Source organism: Anomalospiza imberbis, chromosome 16 (assembly GCF_031753505.1).
Source record: "Anomalospiza imberbis isolate Cuckoo-Finch-1a 21T00152 chromosome 16, ASM3175350v1, whole genome shotgun sequence".
Classification (NCBI taxonomy): domain Eukaryota; kingdom Metazoa; phylum Chordata; class Aves; order Passeriformes; family Viduidae; genus Anomalospiza; species Anomalospiza imberbis.
The window spans coordinates 4,060,451-4,087,948 of NC_089696.1; the positions used below are offsets into that span (position 1 = coordinate 4,060,451).

Here is a 27,498-nt window from a genome sequence, read left to right on the forward strand (position 1 = left end):
AAAATAAAACTAGTCAGTTTGGTGGCGTTTGTTCTATCCATGTACCTTTTCTAATATTTTCTAAGCCATAGTTTCAAGTGCTCTCTGGTAGGTATTGGAAAAACCATTGAATCCTTACAAATTAAAATTGTACTGGATTGCCAGACCAGTGCCCTGAGGAAAAGGCTGCACTGAGATCTGACAAGACCTAGTTAGAACACCAGAAAATTCTACTGAGTGGTGTCCTTCCATAAGTTTTTGATGACAGGAAAAGTTTTGTATTTTCTTAGGCACCAAAGCTGATCAATTTTAAGTAAATTCAGAGGAAATCCAGATCTTCTTATTTCTCTTATGTACTATGGGGGCTTGGGATATCTCCATTCATGATTCTCAGCATGAGGGTCTCAAATTTGACTGTGCTTCGAAGGAAGCATTCCCCAGCAATAACCAGAGCTGGCTTTAACCCAGAGCCCAGCAAGAGCAGATTTGCAATCTGTGTTGGTTGTTTTAGCTCCTGGACGAGATGGGAATGAAGGTGAGAAGCTGATTAACCCAAGCATTTGGGTAATGGAGGTGCTGGTATCTTGTTAATCCTTGGTTATTACAGAGAACAGCTGCCTAGATGATAAATAGGAAATCAGGGTGGAACTTGAAGCCAATATAGAAAAATCATATATAATTAGATATTATATATATATAATATACAATATATTATTATATTATACAATATATAATATATATTATATATAATATATCATTATAGATATTATTATATATAATGTAATGCAATATAATATAATATATAATTATAGATTATATATGTGAAATCCAGTATTTTATAATTATATAATATATAATGTATTATTATATAATAGATAATATATTATATATAATATATTACTATATTATATATAACAATATGTAATACATATATATTATACGTATATAATTATAGGTAATATATATGAAATCCAGTATTTTATACACTGACCTCAGAGTTGCAAGAAGCCAAACCCAAACACACAAACAGGATCTGTGAAAACAAAGAGGAGAGAGGCACTGGTTTGATTTGCTTCGCTGAGTCAGGACTGTAAATACAGCAGAAGTCTGACCTAAAACCAACTTGACTACAGACAAAGTGGGTGCAGGTTGTGCCTCACCTCTTCACCACCTGTGAGATCTTTCTCTCTGCTGGAGCAGGGAAGGGAAAGGCTCCCAGAGCTGTGCCACACACTTCATTTATCTGCCCCAGTGACTCGCATGGGCCCAGGCAGCAGCAGTGAAATCCGGCTCCTGGGGAGCAGGCAGGCAGAGAGGAACTCCAAAATATACAGCATGCAGGACCTTTATTAGCCTGGTGGGCTTATATTCACATCCAGGACAGGTTTCATCCCATTCAGTATATAAATTTCTGATGTCAAGCCACATTCATGACTTTGTTGCAATTTGAAATGTAAATTAATATGCCACACATAACCTTCTAACTATTTGTGTTTCTTATGGGTTTGAAATAATTTGCTGTGGCATTTGGATGTATGGAAATAAAGTCTTTTAAATGCCATAAAGTGATACACTGATGAAATACTATTTAACGGTAGTTGTAAGTGATTTGGTGTTGATGTTTAGGGATGTATTTGTGGATGTAGGTAGATTATAAAATAGTTCATCACAACATGAATCTAAGGGAGAATGTTTATTCTTCTTGATACCTACTACTTTTTATAGTTAATTTACATCTTGTTTACCTCTTCCATACAAAGAAAATGAATGGAATCCCTCACTCAGCATGTCCTGGGATTTGGGAATGGGACCCTTGAACAGCTGGAAAGGGGATCTGTGTGTAGGCTGCTGAGCTTCACTCCCTTTGGAGCCTTCTCTCTGCTTCCAGCGCAGAGGGAAATGTTCCCAAGGTGAAGCACGGCTGTTCCTCTCTCTTAGGGCCACACCGTGCTCTGGCTTGCTGGGCTTGCTGCGGGGCTGTGTGTGGGTTTGGGGTGAGAACAGTGCTGCTCACACACCCATGGTTCTGCTGGTGCTGAGCAGGGCTTGCACTGAGCCTGGGGCTGCTCAGCCTCTCACTCTGCCTTGACACTGAGGAGAGGGGACACAGCCAGCACAGCTGACCCCAACCATCCCAAGGGATATTCCAGAGCTCTGGGAATCATGCTCAGCTAGGAGGGAAAAGCTCAGGAACTGGCTGGGCACTGCTCAGTTAGTGGGGAGTGACTTGTTCATTTGCACCACTTGATTTTCTTGGAGTTTATTTCTCTCCCTCCTTTCTTTTCTTCTTCCCCTCTCTCTCTTTTTTTTTTTTTTTTTAATCACAATTTCATATTCTCTTTCAGTTATTAAATTGTTCTGATCCCAATTCACAGTTTTTCCTGCTTTTTTCCCCTCCTATTCTCTGCCCACCCCCTGGTGGGGGTTGAGCTGCTGGCTGTATGGGATCTGGGTTGCCAGTGGGGTTTAAACCATGGCAGGCCAGGAGGTGCTGAAATGGGTCATGGTCCTGCCTTTGTATCTAGCCAGAGATTTCCTGCTCTGCATTGCCTTTCAGATTTGAGGAGGTGGGGGGTTCCGCTCTGGTGTTCCTCATGTTGTGGCCAACAAGCAGGGAATTGTCACCATCCCACTCCAGTCACTGAGTGATGATTGCCTGTGCTTCATTCCCACAGTCCAAACACGGAGTGGAAGTATTGACAGGTACACTTGGGCTGATTTTCAGCCCAGTGCCCTGCAGGAGTCCCAGAGCTTTGGTGGCAGTAGCAGCAGCTCCTCGTGTGCCTGTGCACAGACAGAAAGAAGGCTTTACAAGCTCAGGTGTCTTTCATCTCCCAGTCTCCCCATCTCATCTGGAGATTCAAGATCTACCCTAGTTTCATTTTCTGCCTTTTCTCACAAAAGTACTTATGTAAAGAGCCTTTTTTTCCATTGTGATGAACCCATCATCCTGCCTTTTAAAATTCCATTTGGTTGCATAAAAAAAGGACATTTCCAAGAAGTGCAGTTTGCACATAGATGAATTGAAGCTCTTGGTTGGAATGAGTGACACTGGCTCTGTGTTTTCAGCTGTGTTTGAACATTGCAGAATAGTCGTGGCTGTGGTGGACAGAGTCCTGATCCTCTGATGCTGCTGTGGATAGACCTGCTCTTTCTCCTTTGGCAAAATTGGTTTTTCTAGGTGTTAATTTTCTAAATGTCTGTGTTTAGTAATTTCACACACTTATATAGAGCTTTCCATAAAGCTAATTTTCTCTTTATATTCTAGCATTACATCTGTTTCAGTATGCTGGCTTGTGCAGTGGGTTTGTGTTCCCTGGGTGGGACACCCTGGTGACCTGCTAAGATTTATTTATTTATTCAGATTTATTTATTTACTGCCACAATGTGGGTTTTCTACAGACATGTGATTGACCTGCCATTCCAAAACTTCCACTTTGCTTCACTATGCAATGGAATGCCTATTAGGATGAGAAATCTTAGGAATTCATTTCACTCCTCTTTCAAAGATTTACCAAGTTTTAACATGCTGTCCAGTGCTTTCTGCCAAAATGTCTTCCAGCAGTAAAAATCTGCTATTAGTTGGCTACAGACTTTTGGGAAGATGCTTAGATTTTAGAGTTTGTGATGCTATCGGTAACAAAATGATTTAGAACTTGCTGCATAGTTCAGCTGTTAATAATGATTTGGTCAGTGCCTTAATTTGTCATGTAGCTAAAAACCCCTTTCGTGTCTGTCAGCTGTGGGCAGCTTTCTGCTTGTGAGCCTCTTTTTATACTGTCATGCTATGGAATTTGTTTTTATTTTTCTGTACACTGCAAAAAAAAAAAAAAAAAATCATTTTATAGGTGAGATTCTGTCCCTGCCCAGGTCCAGGCACGCTGCACTAGCAGGGAGAAAGCTCTTCCATATTGCCAGCACCTGAGTAAAGAACACAGCAAAAATCATTGTCTGTGTCTGTGAGCAAAATATTCCATCGAGTTCACAGAGCAGCAGCTATGGACAATCTCATCAAAAACTGTAATACTGCAGGAGACAAAGGAGGAAAAACTGAAGCTTGGTTCTCAAATGGCACCCATCCATGGCAGAAATGAAGGCAGGCAGCTGCTCTGTTAGCTTTAAAATCTTAATTTGAGTGACTTGTTTTGTCTGTGCTCTGTCCTCCACTGCAGATAGAACTTTACATATGAAACCTCCCTGAGAGAAGGGGTTCTCAAAGCTGATAAAAATTTGAAGTTAGATACCAAATACAAATTCTTTGTGCCTTCCCTGGCATGATCTGGTTCCTGTATAGGCTGGGTTATATTTCCATAGGTGAAACACAAAAAAAAAATTTCTATTTTTTAGTAGCCAGGCTGGGGGTTAATGTTTGGCTGTCACCACAGCAGGCTCAGGGACCCAAGATTCCAGCATTTCCTTAATCCAGTGGAAAGATCCTGTATTTCCTTTCAGTTTTAAGGCTGTGCTCTTCAGTCCTCTTGGGATACCATGGGTCAAGTCAGGGTGGCACTGACTGCCATGGGGATCCTCACTGGAGCAAAGCAATTGAGAGGAGCAGAAACCCAAACCCTGAACCACAAACCTGCACCAGCTTTGGAAAAACTGACACTGCTCACAGGGATTTCTAATTTAGTCCACTGGCAAGCTGCATTAATATGCTGCAAAATTCTTAGATAAAGGTAAGCCAAACTTGGCTTTCCATTTCTCACAGCAAAAAAAGATACTCGATACTTTAAAAATATCACATCATTTTTTATGGTGAAATCAATCATTAAATACAGTGGTGAACAGATAAAATAACTGTCTTGAGAATTAATTGAAAGTCAGGTAGGACAGGGATCAGAATATTCAAATTATTTCCAAATGCTTTCTGTTTATAGTTGGATTTACAACATAACACAGTTTAAATAATCTGCAAACTCTTGATCTGTTTTTGATGCCAAAGCTATCACAGATCTTTCCTGACCCGTCCCTGGTGTGAGTCCTTGATTTTGCTGTAGAAACATTGATAGAAATCAGTATAAATGTGTTACTCTATATGTGTGCATTGTGTTAAATACCTGATTTAAATTTTATAATCTTCTCTTGTAAGAATTTATTTTTCCTTCTTGTTCTGCACATTTTGCAGCCAAATTTATCTTCTTTTTCAAGGTGCACAGACATAGATCCCCTCTCTTCACCCCCAAACTGAACTAAACCCGTCAGTTGTTACACCACCAATCCATGCAAATAATTTGGGCCTGGTTTACATGAGAGTAATAGGATTATGATGGTGAGAACATTTCTGCCTCCCTTTTTATGCTTAAAAATGTTCTTCCAGCTGATTTTTACAGCCTAGGTGATCCATTTTTCATCTTCTTTTATTATCACTTAACATTGTTTGCAGATTTTTGTCTCTGTTGCTGTTACTGATAAGGAATTTCTTTAGACTGGATTGTGTTTGCATCAGCAAAATCTGTGAAATTCATTATATACACAGCTAAAAAGAAAATGGAAAATACACACTTATATTGGTTCCAGGAACTATAAATTTATTTGAGCTGTAACATTATTTAAAAGTGATTTCTTGTCTAAGAAAATTATTTTAAAAACACGTTCTTTTCTTAAAATAGTTGAAAATTTATTTGCAGTAATATATTACTATGACAGCAAAAAGTAGACTACATAAAATCTGAACCTGATGAAGAGGAAGGAAGGAAGGAACAGGGTAATTTAGAACTGAAATTATTCTGGAGCTGATCTTTTAATATTTCCAGGGAAGGAGCTTGCTGTGGGATTTGAAACTGCAATGCTTCAGGCGGCTGTAGAATCAATTTCTCTTAAGTGACAATGCCACTGGGTTCCAGCTCCTCTCTTTGGAATGAAGCGTGTAATTGTGTTTCCTAGAACCTTCCCCTCGATGATGAGGATCAAAACCAGTGGTGTGCACTTCTGAATAGTTTCTAGATAAGGCAATTCAGAATGTTTCATTTAAAACAGTGCCCTATAATGCCTTGCATTCTGTGTGTTGCACAGCCTGGTGCACGTGTGTCGTTGCTGTTTCTGAGCTGAATTCAGATTTTCTACTTACTCTGGGACAGAGGTGAATTCTGTTCACAGCTGTTGCTGCCTCCTCTCACATCTTGTTCCTCCTGTTGATGGAAAGGCTTCCTTAGCTCATGATTTTCATTCATCCTCTGGATCCTGAGCACATGACCGAGTGTCTTTCTAAGGAGCAGAGTGGTGAAAGCAAAGTTCTTTCACCAGCAGTTGTGTTGGAATTTTGTTAATGCCATCAAACTTCTCAGGCACAAATTATTCAGTTCTGTGCTGAGTAATAAGCTCAGCTGAACAAAATGAGTTCCTTGTAGAGCTCCCATTAGCAGTGAAATTATGCTCAGATGAGCTCATTCAGAGCAATCCGAGCCACACGTTGTGGTCTCACACGTTAAAATAAGGTGTTAAGATCTCCTCTTGGACTGAGGGAGAGGATTTCTTTGAGAATCAAATAATTTTAACAGGATGGTGTCTTGCTAACTGCTTTTTTGGTGGTCTGGGTATGTCTTTGCCTGATTCATTGTAGTATCAACCAGTTAAACTTATCCCTGAGCCTCTCCCAGGGCTTTACCTGTGGAAGAATCAGAGCTGGACTTGTGGAGAGGACTCGTCCAGAGGGCAGGATGGAACATTTTAGGAAGGGTTGAAGTTTGTGCATTGTTTTTGCTGGTCCACAGGCACAGCTTGTGGGGTTTTTTTGGGGTCTTTCGGTCTTGGGGGGTGGCATTCACGTTCTCTGAACAGAGAGACACAATTCTCTCTCTCAGGGTTTTTCCTGGAGGAGCACAGAGAGAACAAGAGAAAACAATTCTTATCTGTGCCTGTGTTTGTGCCCGTGTGCAATGTGGTATGGAGATTGCTTACCCAGGGTGATTGCTGGATTGCATTCTGGTGATGGTTCTTTGGATTCATGGACCAATTGAATCCAGCTGTGTCGAGCTCCCGAGGAGAGAGTCATGGGTTTACTAGTTAGTAATAGTTCTTGTTCATGTAATATAGTTATAATACAGTTTAATAAAGTAACTAATTAGCCTTCTGGAATCATTAGAGTTCAGAGCTCATTCTTCCCAGGCGTTGAGTCATTTTATCATATGGGCGGCCTTTCCTGCAGGGAGAAAATGGGTACCTGGCTCAGCCCAGCACTGGGAGCGCTCCCTGAGCCATGGGTGAGGGAAAGCACATCCCCTGTGCACCTTGCCAAAGCTGCAGCCAGCAGTGAGCCCCTCCAGCCCCAGGGCTGTGTGTGCAGGTGGGGAAGTGCCAGGAGAGCAGAGGGGGGCAGGCAGAAGGTGGCAGTGGCCCTGGTGACAGCAGGGAGGATTTATGTGCCATCAGGGTGATTTGCCTGACAGCACGTGGCTCCCTCCCCAGCTCAGTGCTCCGAGGGACTGCATGGATCTGTCACCTTCCCCGGGAATGAGGCAATCATTTACACTGGGAATAGTGCTGGGAAGGGCGATGGCAGAAGGAAGGTGCCATTCAGCACACAAGCTGACAAAATCTGATTGTTAAGTACCAGTCAGTACATTCAACTTCATATCTCTCTAAAGAGCGAGGAGGGAGAGAAATACCTTGTATTACACAGAGACATGTTACAGGAGACAAATGCCAAGTGAATACTTTATAAAACTGCTGTGCTTTAAAGCATTTTGCAGTCAACAGCCTGTCTTTTGTCTGCCCTTCGTTGTGACAGCTGCAGTGTGCCACAGACCTTAAATCAACAAAAAGCACTGGAATATCCTGCTCTGGCTGCTTGGCAAAGGGCTGCTGTTCAAGTCTGCCTTCTTTAGAGAACCTGGCTCCCCCCAGCACACCTTCTGCCTTGCCTTGGCTGTTTTGACACTTGCACTTTGTTTGCAAATTTCCTGTCAATTCAGGAAAATGGCACTGTGGTTAAGAAATAAATGTAATTCTGATACAGAGGTTTTGTAGCAGAAAAGATGGGCAAAAGTAGTAGAAGGAAAGAATAATTGAAATCCTGATTATTAGGTAGAGAGATAATAATCACATCTGGTGAGCTGTGATTTGTGTAGTGAAGGCAGCACTTGAAGCAGAGGGAATGTGGCATAGGGGAGTTTGCTGAAATGCCTTGTGCCCTTAGGTGGAAAGTTGTGTTTAAAAGGTGTGAAACAGTTTCAAATACAGAGACTGGGCCCAGCATTTGTTCTGCTGATGGTGTGAGCAAGCAGGGACTTACAAATGGATTATAGATGGTTCTTGAGGAGAATATTGTTTATGTAGAAGCTTTTTCTCCTGGCACTCTGTGCTGGAGATGAAGGACTGAGCAAAGAGGCTTGGTCAGAATCACAAACAAAACCTTCAGAACTGAACTGATTTTTTTTTTTTGGTCATTCAAACCAACCTAAGAATCATTAAAATACCACCTGAAACCAAGGTTCTCAAATGAGTACCACTCTAGAATTGGAGGGATTTTTAAAGCATGGCAATTTGCAGTAAGCTGGGACAACTATTAATTACTCCATCAGAATGTGTCTTGCTTCCTATGAAAAAGGAATAATTTGTTCTTCCAGTTTACACCACGCAGTTTTCATTAGGTTAAAAACATACCTGGTCAAACGTGGCGGTAGGATTAGGAGCTTGAACACAGTACTTAGGTTTTCACCCTTTTTAGTTTACCTACAAACTTAAAGGTTGAAACTGAGATTGATTTTGTCCTTGTACACCAGGTTGAAATAATTCACCTGAATGCCTTAAACATAAGGATTTTCTCATTTGGTTCTCAATTTCTTGTGAAGACTCCCTTAATACTTAAATTTCTCCAGTCTCTAGTGGAATCTGTTAATAGCCTTAGACAGTGTCAAGAAAAATCATTGGTGCAGTGTTTAGAAATGGAGTTAAGTCAAATGTTCCACTAGTTACTCTTTGTTAAAATAATTGACATGTCGATTTATTATGTAGGAAACCTTCATTTATTTGCCTTTCCTATAAAACTTTTCTCCTTTTTTTGGTTCCTTTGGAAAGCCCTGAAATGATTGGAGTCAGGCAAAATCTTCCCATGATCAAATCTTCTTTTATATATTTTTTTATATTTTGGAAACAAGAAGATAAATGATTCCCTTGACTACTTTTCCACAAACTAGAGCAGTGTGTGCTTTCCTGCTGCCACATCCTGCCCCCACTCTGAATGGCAGTGTTCATATTTCAGCCTCTAATGGGAAACTCCTTTTTTGTGTGCTTTCACACCTTTGTGTCATTCAGCGAATTCTTATGCAGGTGAGATGAGAAAAAAGAAAACAACTTTGAATTATCTTGTGTTACTTTATGTTTAAGTTACTATTATGGATCTAATTGTGGTCTATTTGCTGCTTCATGTTCTGGTGAATTGGCATTGGGGTCACAAACCACATTAGCTTTTTCATCCAAAGCAACATCAGAAAACATAAACCTGAAGCCTCAAATGATATTTTTAATCTCAGGAAACAAGCAGTGATTTTGTTCATGTGTTTTTCAATCAACAGCAAGCAAATCAAATCTCCATGCTGGCTAAAAATGCTTAGCACAATTGCAGTACGGTGCCTATTGCTGAAAAAGTCAAATTACTTTGAAAAACACTATTGAAGCAAACACTTCAGAGATGCATTAATATTTCTGAAATTACTCAAATCATGTTGTAGATATTTATTACACATGTTTTGCATACATTCCAGGTTCCTATTTTTGCTGTGCACCTGTTTTTATGAACATTTTTGCCTTAGGATTATGCCCTGGGAGCCCCAGGAAGATGTGCAGGTGAGGTGGGAAAAGAGTTACATCCAGTCCATAGTGTTGGCCTCTGTTGTTAGTACAGTCAGCAGAGATAATAATGGTAAAAAAAGCTCAGCTCATCTCAGTTCTCAGAACATTTACCTTTATTTTATTTTGGTCAGCGTGAGCCCCTGCTTTTGTGTTCTGTGCACTCTGTAGAGTGTTGCATCCTACTTGCTTTTCTTTTTTCAGTTGGTTAAATTTTATGTCTCTGCAAGAAAATGCAGTTGTATTGAGCAATTGAGAAGATCTGCAAGCAAAGCTCCAGAGAGGTCTTAATGTATGTAATTTGTTACTGTTTTTTCAATCTGTGAATGGGAAATAGACTTTGTTTTGAAATTCAGTTTTTATTTCTGTCTTCTTCATTACCCAGCAGAATGTGTTGGTGGCTGTGGGGATGAGGAGAAGGAGGAGGAGCCCTTCAGTGCAGGGATTTCTTGGGGCTATAAGGGATGCAAAAGGCAAAGAGCTCCAACAGCAGAGAGGAGAGGGCAGAAATGCTGAATATTCCAGCTGTGCTGCAATGGCACATCCCTGTTTCATATCAAGTACCTCAGCAATCCCCTTGATTTTATTACTTGTAATACAACTGTTTGTATTATTTGTAATACAACTATAAGGTTAGAATTAAGCACAGCTCAATTCTTAGTTTGGGCACAAAGGCTCTGAACATGTTTATTTCCTTGGGATGTGTTTCCATACTTGCCTGGTTTACTTTTATGTGTTATTGTTTATAGCATAATTTCTGGACTGCAAACCTGAATTGTGCTTTTTAAAATTCCTTTTCACAAGTTCAGAAATAAAACTTCATGAGAAAAAGCTGTGAAATGAGGCAGGCCAAGCTTTACAAATTGCAGAGTAATCCCAGACTGATATTTTACTAGTATTTCTAAGTTATCTCTGCCTGGAGTAAGAACAAAACTCTTTAATATAGGGCTGCTCTCAAGTTTTATTAAACCAGTTGCTTAGTGTGAAATTAATTTGTTCAGGAAGGAACATAAATCAGCTGAGGTGAAAGAAAATTGATTTTTACACCACCTTTCACTTGTTGCACTCTTAGTAGTATAAGCTTCATTAGACTCTTGGAATGTTTATAGGTGTTATAAAACATTTAACACTTGATGTATTGAGGTGCTTGAAGGGGTTTCAGGCATTAGAGGATTATATTGAGATTCCATTGCTATCAGTCAGGTATTTGGCACTCTGGGAAGGAAATGTGTGCTCTGTATTGTCATTTTAGCCATAAATAGAAACTTTTTGACTGGCACTACAAGACTGATAGATGCAGTAAGAAACTCCAAGACTTGGAAACAATGCAAAGGTAAAATAGGTGTAAATAATTTCACAAATATAATGGGAGTCACAAAAAGAATCTGGAATTATGCAGGAATTCATAAATGCTCCAGTCTGGTGGGCATTTCCCTTCTGTGTCCCAGCTGTCAGTCCAAGTTCCCAGAAATGTGATACTTGAGGTGTTTCTCCCTTGCCAAGCATATATAATTATGCTTCTATTATAGTACACATGCTGACATGGCAGTGTTTTGCCATGAAATAAAAGAACAAGGTAGAAAATACAAAATGTACTGAGAAATTCAATCTTGAGAGATATGAAACAGTTCACTTTTACATTGTAGGTCTTAAAAATTTAGCAGTGCAGTTTATTACTGTGTTTTCAGCACTTTTTAGAAATGCAGCAGGTTTTACATCTGATGGCAGTAATTTTGTTTCAGATTATGTAGTAGATGTGTGCTTTCCTAAAGCCAGGTGATTTATGGAATAACTAGAATAATGTCTGTGTTAGGTTTGTGGGCTTTGAGCTTTTGCCTTATGTACAGCAATTGGTATCAGTGCATTGCTGAGCTGTTCTGCTAAGGGATGTTAAGTTTGGAAAATATGTCCAGAATGCTTCCATGTACTGCAAATCCTCAATTGATGTGTTCTTGGAGGTGTGTTTGAGCCAGCTGAGTCTGTGTAAATTGTTGCTGCTGTGGTGGAGCAGCTCAGAAATGAGTTTTCCCTCACTGCACACCTGGAGCAGCAGCCAATGCTGCTCGTGCTCCCTGGTCTCCTGCCAGTGGGGCAGAGACAGATGCCACTCTAATTAATGGTCAAAATTAATACCCTTCGTGAACGAAAATGATTGAGGGAGGGCAGTATAAAGAAGTTAATTTTCTCTCAGCCTCCAGAGATTTATTCTTCTCGTGTGTCCCCATCCCTGTTTACCCTGAGAGTTGTCTTTGTGAGTGTGGAGAGCAGACAAGCACAGCTCCTGGAGGACATCAGTCTACAATGCTGGGGGAGCAGAAATGAAATTTATTTCAGCAATACAAGCTGTGTGCTGATTCCTTATCCTTCTAACCAAAGACGGGTATTTACTTCATTAAGTTTTTTAACTCTTCACTATCAGCAAACAAGAAAAGCTGAAACCAATCTTTCTTCATATTGTCGGATTTAATTTCAAAATTGTGGAAGCTTGATACATAATTTACTGTCACTTGGACAGAGGCTTTCTCTGAATTCTTATTTGAAAAATGAGGGTATACTTTAGTTGCTGTTTTCATATGGTTTTATGTGCCTTTAGTTATCTCTGAGGTTTGTTAGTGTGATGCTGCTGTTTTTCTTATGCTGGAATAACAGCACATCATCTCTGGTTTGCTTCAGCATGCCAAGGAAATCATGCAAAGATGAAGCAGGTTACTTCCCACCATTAAAAGGGTATTTTGATTCCAAGGAAGTACAAGCAGTGCATTCCTTTTGCAATAAAAATGCTGGCTTCATTTAAAAACTTTTCCTACTAGCAAACAGCTAATTCCATTGATAGCACATAAACAGAATATGCAACTCGAGTAAAGATGCAACAATAAATCAAATAAAGTAATTACATAAATTGGAGCATCTTTGAAAAGTAGGACAAGTTAGCTGAGTGTGTTATTTATTTAATACCAACTTAATATCACAAGAGCAAACAATAAGACAGGTAAAGTACATCAAAATATTAATTATATGGATCTATGCTATAACTTATAAGAATTGCTTACTTACTGCTCCTCTTCAAGGGAATTGTTGATACAAGTTAAAGCATAACGTCTTGAATTATTCACAAGTATCTGAATTATGATGGGTAGATCTAAATGATACCCAGAAGAGCTTTGATATTTAAACAGGACAAAGACATTTTACCAGTTCTCTCTGACTTGTGGCTTTGAGACTTGAATCATTCCTCCCTGCACAGGTTTTCAAGCTACAGACTATGAAGGTATGTTTTTGAGCAAAGAAAATAATCTTGTTTTGGTTTAGTAGGCTAGATCTTAATCATGATGTAAAGTGTTTAATATAATATTGTTTTTCATTCCAAAAGAATTTCCAAAATGTTTTACAAGGTAAGATTAGGGGGAAAAAAACCAAAAATATTGCCATGATTCCTTTAGACAAACTGTTGCCTGACAGCAGTGAGTATCTGATGCTTTTGAAGTGATTGCTTTCTGTAACAAGATACTGAGCCATTTTTAATTTGACTTAGAATAAAATTCCATTGGAGCAAGCAGTTGTCTCCCAGTCCTTCTAACAATCTCTCTTAACCCCTGGAAAGATGAAGACACCTTACAGTGCAGCCAGGCAGGATTTGGTTGTTGCCCAGAAGGTTGGGTCCCTCAGGCTGGGATTTGCAGCTTCTGGTAAATGTGGCAGCTTTTTGAACCCAGTCTGACTCTTGATGAGTTGGAAATAGAAATAATAACTTAGATATTGTAGCTGGCAAACAGCTTGGGGCACTTGGTGGCTGCTCTGGAGGCTGTGGCTGCCCTCCAGCCCTCATTCCCCAGGACAGGGTCAGCCCTGCCCAGGAGCACTTCCCAGCCCCCGGGGACTGAGCTCCTGCATGCAGAAGCCAAAGAGCAGCAGAGCAGCTTTCAGGAGGATAAACTGGCTTGGAGAAAATTCTGTCTCCTCTCAGTTGCCAGTCATGGGGAGTGCCCTGAGCCACAGCCAGTTTTGGCAGCAAGGATTGTTCACACACCCGTGGGGAGGGCAGCTCTGAGGAACATCCAGTTTTAGTGTTGTTTCAACCACTTCATCCTCAAATTGAGCTCAGGTTACTGCACTTCCATATCTGCACTCTCTAAAGAGAAATGCTGATCCGTTGCTTAGCATTGGAGATGATCTTTTTCTAAGGCTCAGTTAAGAAATCTGTGAAGGAGACTATTTTTATGGGAATAGAGGAGCTATTGCTTCATTTCTGCATTAAGTCTGAGAAGTGAATGCTGATTGTGAGTGGAATCCCTGAGAAACGTAGCTTTGGTCAAGAAGAGAGTAAGGATGAACAGCACTTTATGCCATAATAAACATATTTGTATCATCTGGAGATTCAGCTGCTTATTCCCTCTGTAAATTGAAAACAGTTCCATTTTCATGGTATAAGCCATTCTCCACTGTGCCTCAATCCTGTATTTTATGTTCCACAAAACCTCTGATCCTGGGGGATGTGGGCAGAGGGATGGAGCCAGAATTCCTGGCTGAATCCCTGTGGGCAGGTCCAGCAGGCAGGAGGAGCTTGGAGTTCAGTGTTTATCCCTTGGTTTTGGATGCAGCTTGGCTCCTTGTAGTGCTGACTGTCCTGGTGCTCGTGAAATGTAAAGGGAATTAAGGACTGAATGTGCCAATTTGGGATTGTTTTGGAAGGCAGTTCTGCAGGAAAACTCGTAGGGAGGATGATCAAGTGTTAAAAGAGGGAGTTTTCTGAGGGTGCAATGTGAGGATTCACTGCACAAAGTGAGACTTGTCATGTTCAAAGTAGTGTGGGGAATAGGGAACGAAATGGAATAATTTAAATATGAAAGGCAGTGAAATGTAATGAATCAAAGTATGAGTAACAAGGTGATTTAGTGAGATGGAGTTAAGCTGGATGCAATGTGATTTTAAAAGAAAAAGGTAAATTTAATAATATAATTGTAGACATTTGAAGCAAAATACAAAACAAGCAAAAGTGTTTAAGGGGAGCTAATATTTAGTAACAGTATTTTCAGTGTAAAAAAAAATCAGGAATTTAATTAGAATTTTGTTCATTTTACACCGCTTCCTCCATCTATAACATTTACATAACAAAAAAAAAAAAACCAAACAAACAAAAAAAAAAAACCACAACCACAACACCCCAGAAGCAAGTTGGCAAGTTGCCAGGTTGTTGTAACATAAAATAAACATTAAATAGAAAAATAAAAAAAATGGGCTAGGACTTTACAGTGCCACTGTAAAATAAGCAATTAATATTACTGCACAAAGCACAGTACTAAGCAGTGTTGGATAAAATATGAAATAAAACATGACTAAGACTGAGGGGTAGAATGAAGTTTAAACAGCACCTCAAAATTTGTTCACTGGTGACCCAACATGGGACTAGTGAGACCACTGGTTAGGTACCATGTTTGAGTAACATATATCGAGGTTTTAAATATTTCCAGTGATTTTGGCTTCACAGCTGACATGCTAAATACAAGAAATACATTGTTGGAGGTGTGGGCAAATTCTTAAATGGTTTACAGTAGTGTATTTCTGTCTGAAAGGATTTGGCCCTGCAAAAAAAGAAACTGCATAGCTTATTTGATGTATTCCTGTGTCTGATGAGCAAGACAAGGACTGGGGACAGTGTTCTGATATTCAAATAAAATATTTATTTTGGTGCTTCTTTACAAATATCTAAATTTAGAGTAAAATTATATTTTATCCTTTCATTGTTTCCCTCACTAAATGGCAAGTACCGTTGTTTCTTTTATAAGAGGAAAATTCCTGATTCCTTTTAAGATTAAAAATAAAAAAAAATAAATATTCAAAGTGAGCTCTGCACTGAGAATTTGTATGCTGAGCCTGTCAGACTGTGAATCTTTATTATTACTGAGCTTTATCCTTGAGTACATAGCTTGCAATCCAGTGTGAATATTAAGTGTCAGGCTCAGATGCTCTGTGAGAGATTTGCAGGAGCTGGCAGGCTGCTGTCCCAGCCTTGGCAGCCCCCTCCCAGTGATGAGTGGGTTCATTTGCCAGGTGTCACTTTGCCGGGCTGGAGCTCCTGATGCAGGGAGTGATGGGGGAGGAAGCACTGCCTGCAGGCTCAGATTCTCCTGGGATGCTGGGGAAGGTCATGGAGGAAGGAAAAAAAAAAAAATCTGTGGAAGTGGTCATTCAGAAATGTGGGGTGTTTACAAATCTGGTTCTTTTCCTGCTGAAAGAGCTCTAGTTTAAAAAACTCAGCAATTTTGTTTATTTACAAATAACCAATCTGGCCTTAAGAGTTTTCCACTGATGTTTATGGGTTGCATCATTTATACCTTTTGGTCCTTTTTTCTCCCATGGAATGTCATGTTACTCTTAGGGAAAATCTGCTGCTTGACACAGCTGAGCTTCCTCCCTTTTTCCTTCTGATCAGAGGAGATCAGCTCCAGTGTGGGATCTGCATGGACTTCCCCCTGCTTGTGACTTTACATTTTGTAATCATTGTCAAATTGCACCCAGCTGCAAGGAACAACAATAATTCTTTCAGCCCAAGGCTCTCCTGTGTTGTATAAAACAAACACTAACTTATCTTTTGAAATCAGTTGTAGTCATTTTATGTAGCAGGAGTAAATCTCCAAACATGGCAGGCTTAGATTATTTTTTTTGCCTCTTTTTCAGACTGAAATGATTTTTCTGCATAAACAGTAAGAGTCCTTTTGATAAAACTACAATAGGCCCTGTGCCAAGGGTGCAGTAGCTTCTCCCTTCTGTGCAGCAGTGGCCTGTGGTGGGTGCCACGGGCTGGGGATGCCTCCAGCATGGTTTGTGATATCTGGGGGAAGGCTGGACCCCTTCAAGCCCTGATGACCCTACAAAAGTCCATTTTCCTGGAGATTGGTGTTTGCCAGCTGATCCATCCCACGCCCTCTCTCTCCAGCATGTGAATTGATGCTTTTATTTTCTGTGGTGATAGAAATGTCTTTGGATCAGAAAATTTGGTGCTCCTACCCAAATTAGATTTTTTTTCTTTGCTTTGTCCACAAGAGACATGCTCCAGTCTGTGGAATGCGGTGGACCCTCTAACTATTATTTTTCTGTTAGGGCTCAGAGAGGTAGCCTAGAGTTGTGCTCTTTCTCCAAGAATAATCATGTCATAAATCACAAAGTTGTTGAATAAAATGGTGGGCTTTGATTTGTTTTTATTTTTTCTTATTCTAGTCCTTGATTTCAAATGTTATTAACATCTACATTTCTTAACCAATGTCAAAATTTCTGTTAAAAATAATAACAAATAGGACAAATAGGTAAATTTACCATTCTTTTCTCTACATGGGCTATTTCTTTCCAAAATGCAATGCTTATAGAGGTGTGATTTATTTCTTGACCTGTGACAGATGAGAGAACCACTAGTTTAAAAATACAGAATGCAAAGGCTCTGTTCTGGAAGTGTCATGTTCCTGCTTTTTAGTGTTTATCAGGGCTAACAGCTCACCACTGGAATTGGTAGGAGGACTTCTCTAGTGGCATGTGAGGACAGTCAAGCCTTTTTCAAATGATTTTGTAATTTCTGCACCTCGTTTGAGCGCGTTGCTCCCTGGAATGAGTGATGAGTGACCTCAGCCTGGCAGGCACAGCTGTGTGTTACCATGGCTAACATGGGAGCAGCATTGCTGGTATTGCTGGAATTTTCTGCCTGTTCATGGGGCAGAACAGTCAGTACTGTAGAAAAGTGGGGAGAAGCAAACAGACCAAAAAACACGAGAGGAAAAGCTCTGGGACTCCTAAGAGTCATGATGACAATAGGAATGGGGAAACTCCTCATGCTCTGGGCTTTGCCCCTTCCCTGCATTGGCAGAGGAGCTGACACTCCCACAGCTGAGGCTCTGCCTCTGAGCTGTCTCTGCAGCCAAAATTCTGAAAGGTCTTTTTATGAGAGACTCACATTCCTTTCACTTCATATGTTGCTGCCATACTTAATCCTACAGGTTTTATGGTGAGTAAATACATAAACATCCACATGGCCTCAGTCACAGGAGTAACCCTTTTTAACTCAGTGGCTTACCTTCTTTTTTAGAAAGCAGGTATTTATTTCAACCTTCTGGCAGTTTCAGTCACAGGTAGGGGGACATACATGGTAAATGATGGTTTTATCTCAGGTAAAATATGGAAATAGAAGCAAGGATAGCCTGAGGTTATCACAGTCTGGTTCTGTGCTGCAGCACATGCATCCCTGCTGCCCTTTAGGGCTTAGAGGGGCACGAAGGACTTCTTACACAGCTTGTACAATATTTTAAAAGCAATATTTTAACAGATCTGTGCCATTTTTCCTCTGTACCACCATGCAGTTGTGAAGGCAGTGGTGGTCGCAGTCTCCACTGCACAGACCTTTCAGTTGATGTGTTACAGTTCTTCTGTGTTACCAGTCTTTGTTGCACAGCACACGCCCTGAGGGGCAGAGCCCCACAAAAGGAAGCACCTGGAGTGCTGTGCCAAAGGTTCAGGACAGAGCTGAGATTGAGTCTGTTCTCACCTTTCCAGTGTCTGCCCTCATGTACAGATATAAACAATACAGAATAGAGCATCAACCAGCGAACACAGTGCAGAGCACTAACATTTGCATTTAATATTTCCAATCAGTGAACTTTCTGCCAAGAGAAGCTATTCAATTTTAAGTGCTATTTGGACAAATCCCTGCTCACATTCACTAAATCTCAGTGTTTATCCTCCTATCACAAAGAAAACTTCCATGATTCCTTTTTACAAAAATATGCTCTCTGCATCCCTTGGATTCCAAATGTGCAGTGTAACATTTTCATTTTGAGACAAAAAAATTACTTAATTTTGAGAGATCAGAGACTGAGACTTCATAGAAAATTATTTTCAGAGGACTTTACCATATTCTTCATTTTATAGTGAATAATTGCTTCTAGCAATAACTGCAACTGTCTTCTTGATAGTCTTCATGCTGTTACCCTTTGCAGTGCCCCATGGATCCCACATGTGCATTCTTGGTTGTGATTTTTGCCCTCCACACAAAGCTTCCTTCCTACATTGTACCAGGTGTTTTTTCTCCTCCTTGAGTTTCTTCTGTGCCCTCTTCACAGGGTACAGCCTGTGCTTGGTGCTTTGTCCTTCCAGGTTCTCTGCCCCAGGGCACCTTGATCCCATCCTGCTCCTGTCACGCAGAGCATTCCCTGGGACATGGGGACACCTTTCCATGGCTCCTGAGAGGAAGAGGGAGCCTCTGAGGGTCTGAACATGCATCCAGCACATCCCTGGTGGCTGTGGCTGCACTGAGGACCAGGTCTGAGCCCTGTGGCTCTGGGTGGAGGTGAGCCAGGGCCTGGGGCAGCTCCCAGGGGCTCTGGGCTGCCCCAGGGAGCACAGCCCAGCTGGGGCTGGAGAGCAGAGCCAGCTCCTCAGACAGGAGCTCCACTTGATGCCTCGGGTTTTAGTTTTTATGTTTTTGACATTCTGTGCTGCTTTAGTGTGTGGGTCTGGGCTCCATATGAGGGGATGGTGAGCTCTCTGCACAGAGCAGGGAGACAAAACAATTCCTTCTCCAGCTGGGGACCAAGGACAAATGATCCAAATCTCAGGCCCAAGAGCACAAACAACGTGGGCTGGAGAGAGAAAAACAAGCAGGATGGGACTGCATGGGCTAAAGCTGGAATGGGACAATGAACTGCAATGTGCCAATGGAGCAGAACTGATCACAGTGAGAGCCCCCGGGAGCGCTCGTGCATTTTGGGACCATTTTGGTTCATCTTGGGTGCAGCGCTGGCTGGGCTCTTGTGCTGCCCAAGGTGGATCCATGGAGGAGATCCTTTTAATAAATCCCTGCTTTGTTCTCTAGCTCTGTCCAGCCTCTGTTCTGGGTCAGCCTTCCCAGGGCATCACACTGACAGCCCCAGGATCCAGCTGGGGACTCCAGGAGCAGCAGCCCATTGGGATGGAGGCAAGGGGACCCTTGGGGCCTGGAGTCCCCACAGGAACCCAAAGGCTGGAGAGAAGGGGCAGTGTAGTCACAGGGCCATGTCTGAGGGTCAGCCAGGCTGGAGATGGAAACACCAAGGCACAGCTGAGGCCAGGGCCCAGAGGCTGAGAAATAATAATGTTTTCCACTGTGATAAGAAATGCTGTTCTATAAAGTATTCATTGTAGTGATTGAATTTAAAAAAAATAAAAAGCCATACTAAGATGATGCTTAAGATTCAGGATTAAATTTAATGGTAATAAAGTGCAGCTAGAAATGCTCAGTAAATGGTTTCAGTCCCCTCTTCTAAGGCTAATCAATGCAGTGAGCTGTTCTGTGTTGAGTATCCTGGCATAAATATCAAATGTGGTTTATCATATTCCAGTAGCATTTAGTTTTTTCTCCTTTTCCCTTTTTTTAACCTGATGTTCTGAGGATTTCCTTTTAGTGCCTACAAACATCTCCTTTTGACAGACAGTGCAAATTAAAAGATATGGCTGGGCAAAGGAAACTGGAACCCAAATATGCCCCCTGGGTTTTCATTTACAGTTAGAAGCTACAGACACAATTACTGCTGACAGAAATGCAGAAGCCAGTGGCAGAGTGCATGTGGCAGTAGAGTCGTGCCAGGCAGTAATTGGGAAGATTATTTTTAATCAGAGCATATCCTACAGCCCAAACATTAGAAATCTCTTGTAAGGCTTGACAGGAAATTAAACTGAGACCAAACAAAAAAAGCCTCAAAATAGAAGTAATATGGTTAGAAGTCTAATGATGGCAGAACTCACTGCTTGTTGTATTTGGTTGTTATCTAAAGGGAATGGCTTTTAACTTGCAGCAAGAGATATCATTGTTTAATTGCATTTTTAGAACAGAATTAAAAAATATCAGATTAGATCAATTTAGACATAGGCTTTTGATAAAGGTCTGAAGCAGTAGATGTTAAGTCAGAGTTAGTAATTATATATATGTATTAGTGATTTTTATTATTGCTTTAGGGTTTTTTTTTTTCTTTAATATAATGCTTAACAAAGCCTCTTCTAATGGAAAATAACAACATGTCTGGGATACTCTTGGAATGCTTGGCTCTGGTGATATTTGATGAAGCCTGGATGGCCTGGGGCTCTGTCTCTCAGTGACCCTGCAGAGCAACCTCAGCTTGTTGGGGCTGCCTGAGCTGCTGCCCGAGGGAGAAGCCTCTGGGGTATCTCAGTACTGGCACTTTCACCTGGAAACACTTTTTCTTTTTTAAGTGAATCTAAACAGATCATTATCTCTGCCAAACTTCTCCCTACACGCTCAGCTGGCCTTCCTCCAGCTGCCTCTCCCGTTTCCCTTGTCGCTGAGCGGAGCAGGAGCTCTGTGGCCAGGTTCTGCTGCTCTTTGTGTGCCTGTCACGTGCAAATGTTGTAATACCACCTGCAAGCAAAACTTGGCTGATTGGGAATTTATTTCTCAGTCATAGGAGTGCAAAACTCGCCCGTTTTGTGTTTTGCCACGGTTTATGGCAGTTGTAGAAAAGGAAATTTAGCACTGGAAATGTGCATGTGGTATTTCTCCACAGGATTGTTTGTAGCTGTGTGGGCAGTTCTCCATGGCATTTCGTGTCAGTGTGAAGAAAAAGGTGAAATGCCCAAATCCAGAGCCAACCAGGTATCCTGAGACCTGCAAATAGGATTTTATCACAATTACATTATGGGTTTTTCACACAAAACTACTGGCAGTTTCCAGCTTCTTCCAGTATTTCCTCCTACTGAAAGTTGCTTCATAAGTCATGTGAATATGCCTGAAATCTTGCTCATTGTTAGGTGTTGCCAGAGTAGCTAGACAACAAATTCAGTGTACTTGGTAAGGGAGATAATTTCAGCTCAGGGGTCTGTACGAGCCCTGGAAGCTGTGACCTGCAGTGGGGAGGGTGATGGAATGTCACCAGTGCTGTGGGATTTGCCCTGCACAAGGAGCTGCCCTGAGCTGGCTGGTGGTGGCCAGGGGGCTGCAGTGCCCCAGCAGGGCTGGGTATTCCCTGGGGTGGGCAGAAATCCATACAAAGTGACAGTTTCTAAGTGTGCCGCTCTTGCTTTTGCCCAACAAGACATAAATGAACAGAAGCTTGTATGTTCAGCTCAGAATTGGTTGTTGGGAGAGTTTGGGCAGTCAGGCAGCTGCCACTGCTGCTGAGAGCATCAGTGTGAAGTTGGCTCTCAGCTCTAAGAGATGCTCCCCTAGTGATGGTCCCAGCTCCAAGGAGACAGAAATTCAGGTGTTTGCTGTTCCTGCTTGTCACCTTTCCAAACTCTGAAGTTCTTTTATCAGTGTGTGTGATCATTGCAATGCTGCTGACATGTTTGTAGAGCATGTGCCTTTCTGCTAAAGGTGGTTCTTGTTCCCATTTTTCCTCAGTTGCATTAGAAAAAAATGCCACTGATTTTTTTTTATCTATTTATTTATTTATTTATTTGTTTAATCTGAAACCACATATAAGGGGCAGGATATATTGTGAAAAAATACCCAATATGTTTACTGTTAGGAATTTTACTGAAGTGGACAAAAAGTATATTAAATTTACTCACAGAATGATTTGTTTATACTCTGACCTAGGTGTGTATTATCTTTGGAGACTCAAAATATGAACAACAATTCTATTTCCAGGAGTATTTGTATCAAAGACTACATATTGCCATTTTCATGTGGACATGAAAAATGCATGTAGGGAGAATCTGTTAGGTAAAGCATGGCTGAGCTTACTGTACCTACTAAAATTCAGTGAATAATTCAGTAAAATGTTACATGTCACAGCTGCTCATTAATAAGAAAGAATGGCATGGAATAGAGTGTTACCCTATTGGAATTCCCAAATATGTGCTTGTAAAATATATTCTTAATGCACCCCTTTTGGTTATGCATTTTATGATAAGTTTTCTTTTGCAAAAATGCTACAAATTTTCAATTGAAAGATACACAAAAAGCAAATTACAGTGGTGTGTTCCTATTGAAACAGAAACCTGTGCTGGGGAAAACTTACAGTTATAGCTTAATAATGTCTATTTTAGTAGGTAAATTTGCAATGAAAACATAGATTTTTTGGTTTCAAATGCACTGCAAACTGTCTGAACACATTTACTGTCCATGCAATGTTTAATAAATTATAAAATCACACTCGTGAATCGATAACCAGATTTTGCTGTTTGGCTTTGTGCTACAATAAAAACGCACTTCTGACCCAATAGTGTGTGCAGTGACAGCCCAAGCAGTGCATTAGCAATTGTATTTTTTGTAGAATCTTTCTGGGAGGGCAGAGCCCAAGCAGGAGCTGCCCTGATCCCTCATTCCCAGTAAGAATGTGTTCTTCTCTCCCCAGGAAACTCCCCAGAAGCCCCATGCGAGTGGTGCCTATTGTTTCCATGAGCGGAGCCTCCTCTCAGTAAGTCCCTGGTTTTTGTCTTGCCTGTTGGTTTTCCCACATCTCTCCTGAGCTCTCACAATTAATGCAGCAATCCTTGGGACTCTCCAGCTTGCTGCAGCACCAGGCTCGTTGAGCACGAGTAAAGGCTCTGAGGGCTCTTAGTCCTCAGTGAGCAGTGACATCCTCAGGAAATAATCTTGCCTGGTTCTGGCTGTAGGTTGAAGTGATTTTCTCTTGTGTTTCCCTTGTGCCTGTTTGGGTTGTGTCACTGTCGTGTTTGTGTCACCTTTGGCTGACTACTTTGTGTACAGGTTGCTCACAGACACTTTTTGCCCTCAGAACAACTATGGATAATTAATTCATCGTGCTTTCCTTTAGAAAATAGTCTCTATAAAGTCAGAATAGGGAATATCATGAATTAAGCTCCAAAATTTGTAGGACATGTGAAAAATGTATTTGTGCTGATTAACTGTTTTGCCTTTTCCCTTTCTGAGAAGAGGTTTTCAAATCCAAAACACTTGTTGCTTATTCATACTTGGAATTTATTCTTTAGTAAAGTTTTTCTTTGTAGCACATACATAAAACCAATAATGATTAAACACTTTTTATTCAGGATATAGATTTCTATACTTGTGGTAAACACAGAAGTATCAGAAAAAACTGTAATTCATAGTAGATGTGTATTTTATACTTCTTTGACAGTTTTTTATAATCCTCTGCTTAAAATAAACTCAAGTTCTCAGATATTTTGTATTAGATAATGAGCATGGTTTGTTCTGTATTAGGCTGAATATATTTTTGCTTTATAAACATTTATAATTACAATCCTTGTTCTGTGTTGCACATGGGTATTGACATAGACTATGTTCACTTTTTTTGTTCCACTGTATTAATGTGAGGAGCTGAGTTCTGCCCCAACACACAAAGTTTCATGTCACTGAAAAAATTAGACACACAGTCCTTGCTAGAAGAAGAGTTTTGCATTTATTCTCCTACACTGAACACAATCTTCCTCCTAATGTCTTTGAAATAAGATTTCATTATTTCAAAAAGACTGCATGGCTTACTGGATGAAAAAAAGAGCCTGTTCATCTTGAGGATAGATTTAAATCAATTCTGTAGTGCTCAGCATGCTTGTTGCTTTTAGCTTTTCCTCTGTCACGAACAGTGTTTTCTAGCACAGAATAACCTTACAGCCCTTAGCAGAATTTGATGCAATTGACAGCTTTTGTTAGAAAAATTCTGGTAAAAATTGCACGAAGGAGGTTAGGGTTTCCAACCCAGGGGAGACAGCGGTCCCTGAGATAATCAGAGCATGTTTTGAGGAAGCTAACATTAATTTGGCTGTGAACACAGTGCCTCAGTAGCTATAAATTTAGTTTCCAGGAAAAGATATTAATTTTCCCTCAGCAAGCTAAAGCGGAGGTTTGGGGACCTACAAGAAGAAAGAAGAAAATGCTCGTTTGGAACCTGAGGAAGGTTTAACGCTCCCGAACTCCGCGCGCATCATTTGTTGCTTATTTTCCTGGTGCCCACAACCCAGCAGCAGGACTATCCATCAGCTGAGGGGTCCCTGTGTCAGCAGGCTCAGCCCCAGCCCCGAGTGTTGCCTGGAAACAGCTCTGGATGGGAGCTGGCTCCTGGCAGCTCCATCTGGCTGGGCGGGCTGCCCTCCTCACCCCTGGGACATGGGGCACAGCTATCACACTGCTGAAATGCTCTGTCCCCTTCCCTGCCTGAAAAAAAACCATCTCAAACCAGAAATTCCAGTCCAGCACACAGGTGTTAAGGTGTTGGAATTGTATGTGTTGGAATGAATATCTGCTCCTTCTCAAAATCTCTTGTAATAACCGAATTTTGTATTCAGTGTTCTTGGATTGAATTTTAGTTCAATTTCTAGCTATAGTTGCTTTGTAGTGTTTTTCCTATTTCATTTTTGATAGAGAGATCTGTTGAGGTAAGTCTAATTTTAACAGCCTAGCTACAGAGGATTTTAAATTTCAGTTTCACAGCCTATGGATTTGGGTGTTTGACCTTCTGTTAACAGTGCAGTAATGTCTCCAGTACTCCAGCAAAGCTGTAGAGCACTGAGCAAACCAGTAAACAAAGCAATAGAAGACAGCTCCAGAAAACCACTGAAAATAGACATGACAGGCAGAGGAGATAGAATTGTTCCAAATATACAGTGGGAAATCAAGGACAAATAGTGACTGGCAGGGGGTCTGTAGCAGAAATAGATGTAAAACCCAGATAAAGCAGAGTTGTCACTCATTCCCTGGCGTGGAGAGGTTTTCCCATTGCCTGGAGATAAAGTGGGGTTGCCCGAGGTGGGGATGCTGCAGAGGGCAGTGCTAGGAGCAGCACCCTGCTCTGGCTGTGCTATCCCAGCCCAAACTGGAACACAGGAGCTGGGATTATCTGTGAGTGCTGGCAGGGAAGGGTGGTTGCTGAAGGGCTCTCAGCTCACAGGGTTGGACACTTGGGCTGTGTTGCATTTCTCTGAGCTTATTCCGAAAGATGAATGGCTGTGCTTTGCCCTCCCCTACACACCTCCCTTGCCTGAAACTGCAATCCTTTGGCAAATAAAACATTTCCCTTTGGTGTTGCACTGGAGTTCTCTGAAAAAAAAGAAAGAAAATCAGAAGTGTTTCACTGTTTGGCAGAAAGTTTCTACAATTCTTGCCCATTCTGTTGTTTTTTTCTTACTCTTCAGGTTGTGCATACAGCAACAGCTGTTCTGTAATTTGATAAACATACTGTAATTAAGTGATCTTGTTTATTAGTAACACCTTTCCCTGACTAGGAGATTTTAAAGTAACAGAGAAAGGATGAGCCAGGGGTGCTGCTTCATGTTAATTTGACAGCTTCATCCTTTGGAAGGTCTGCCATGGCTATCCATGTTTTAAACCCTGCTGGAGGTAAAGATATTTATGCTAAAAGGCTTTTGCTCTCCAGTCTTACCTTGGAGACCAGTCTGGCAGTGATGCAGAGGCACCTGCAGGAAGGGCTTATAGAGCCAGTGGAAGAAAGGCTTTTAAACCCCTTTTCTCTAATTTTAGAGTGAGCTGTGTTTTTCTTGGGATTGTAAACATGCAGAACAAAATAAGAGAGAAATAGCTGTAATTGCATGGAAAATATTATAGAGCATTATGAGTCCTTTTTTCCCCCTCATTAAACACATCTTGAAAAATTGTTAAAACGATAAATCTATTTTCCAAAACATCATAGCATGCCATGGAGGAGTCTGAGGAGTTTTGTGTGTTCTAGGGATTTATACCTGAGAGGCATGAAAAAAATGTTGAAAGAGACCTATTATAAAATACCACAATTCTCTTAGAAAGAAACTAATATTATAACTATATTCTAATAAATATAGAAGAAAAAGAATAATGATGGTATTCTTTTTTATTCATCTCTCTCTATTCTGATGCAGTCTGAATGAGAGTATTAGTCTAGAGAGTTGAATATTTTTTAAATTGCAGCACTTTGAATTACTGATATGTGCAAATTACAATAAAAAAGGGATGAAGAATGGTAGTTAGACAGCGTAAATGATGCACTAAGTTCTGCTCCATTACTTTATCTCAGCTAGGATGGGGAACTGTTTGGTTGTTAGGATCTGCTCCACTGTCATATTATTCGTTGTTGTTTTGCAATATCTTCAAATATCTTCAACAGTTATTGTAGGAATTCATTAAGGACCAGGAGCAGCGAGGCATTTACCTGCTCCTAATGATGAGCAGCAGAACATTCTCATGGATGTTTTTGCTTCAGAAAAAGCTCAACTAGGGTAGCTGAGCCTGACCTGTGTTGGATTTATCTTTTTTTTTTTTTTTCCTAGTGCTGCTGCGAGGTAATTCAGTGTTAGGTGGCTGATTGGAAATATTGCTTTTCCATTACTTAGAGATGTTTCACTAGATATGTGCTTTCCTGTTTAGGGAGATAAATATACTTTTGTTTAATTTGGTGGGCTTGGAGTTTTTTAAGTCTGCATGTTCCAAGGTTTTATTTACCACAATGGAAGAAAATGTTGTGGGTTTTTTTCTTGCTGTCATTAACGTGAAGTTTGTATGAGTAAAATCACCATTTTTTTGGACAAAGGAGCAGTTGTGTGGGAGCAGGTTTATAGGAGTCACTGTTAAAGCACTGCTATAATTTGTCATTTCCTGAATGGTAAAAGGGCTACAGACCAGAGTGTCAGTGGTCTGCTTGTGATTTACTGGTGGTTCTGCTGCTCAGTTCACTGAAACCATGATCTTCCTACAGAAATAAAGGAAGACACTGTCCTTGTTTAGATTGTGCTTTATCACTGCTGCAGGTGATTTCTGTATTTATTTGGGCAGCTAAAGTTACT

At 40.8% G+C, this 27,498-nt stretch overlaps 1 protein-coding gene across 21 annotated transcripts in view; it reads left to right on the top strand.

The window, feature by feature from the left end:
* RBFOX1 (RNA binding fox-1 homolog 1) overlaps window positions 1-27,498 on the top strand; it is a 1,156,138-nt gene that overhangs the window by 466,142 nt on the left and 662,498 nt on the right. For 20 of the 21 annotated variants that reach the window (XM_068206663.1, XM_068206660.1, XM_068206659.1 and 17 more), the window contains one exon: window positions 23,100-23,162. The exons of the other annotated variant lie outside the window; for it this stretch is intronic. In XM_068206663.1, coding sequence (XP_068062764.1) covers window positions 23,100-23,162 — 63 coding nt within the window. The remainder of the gene's footprint in view (window positions 1-23,099; window positions 23,163-27,498) is intronic. 21 annotated transcript variants of the gene reach the window in all.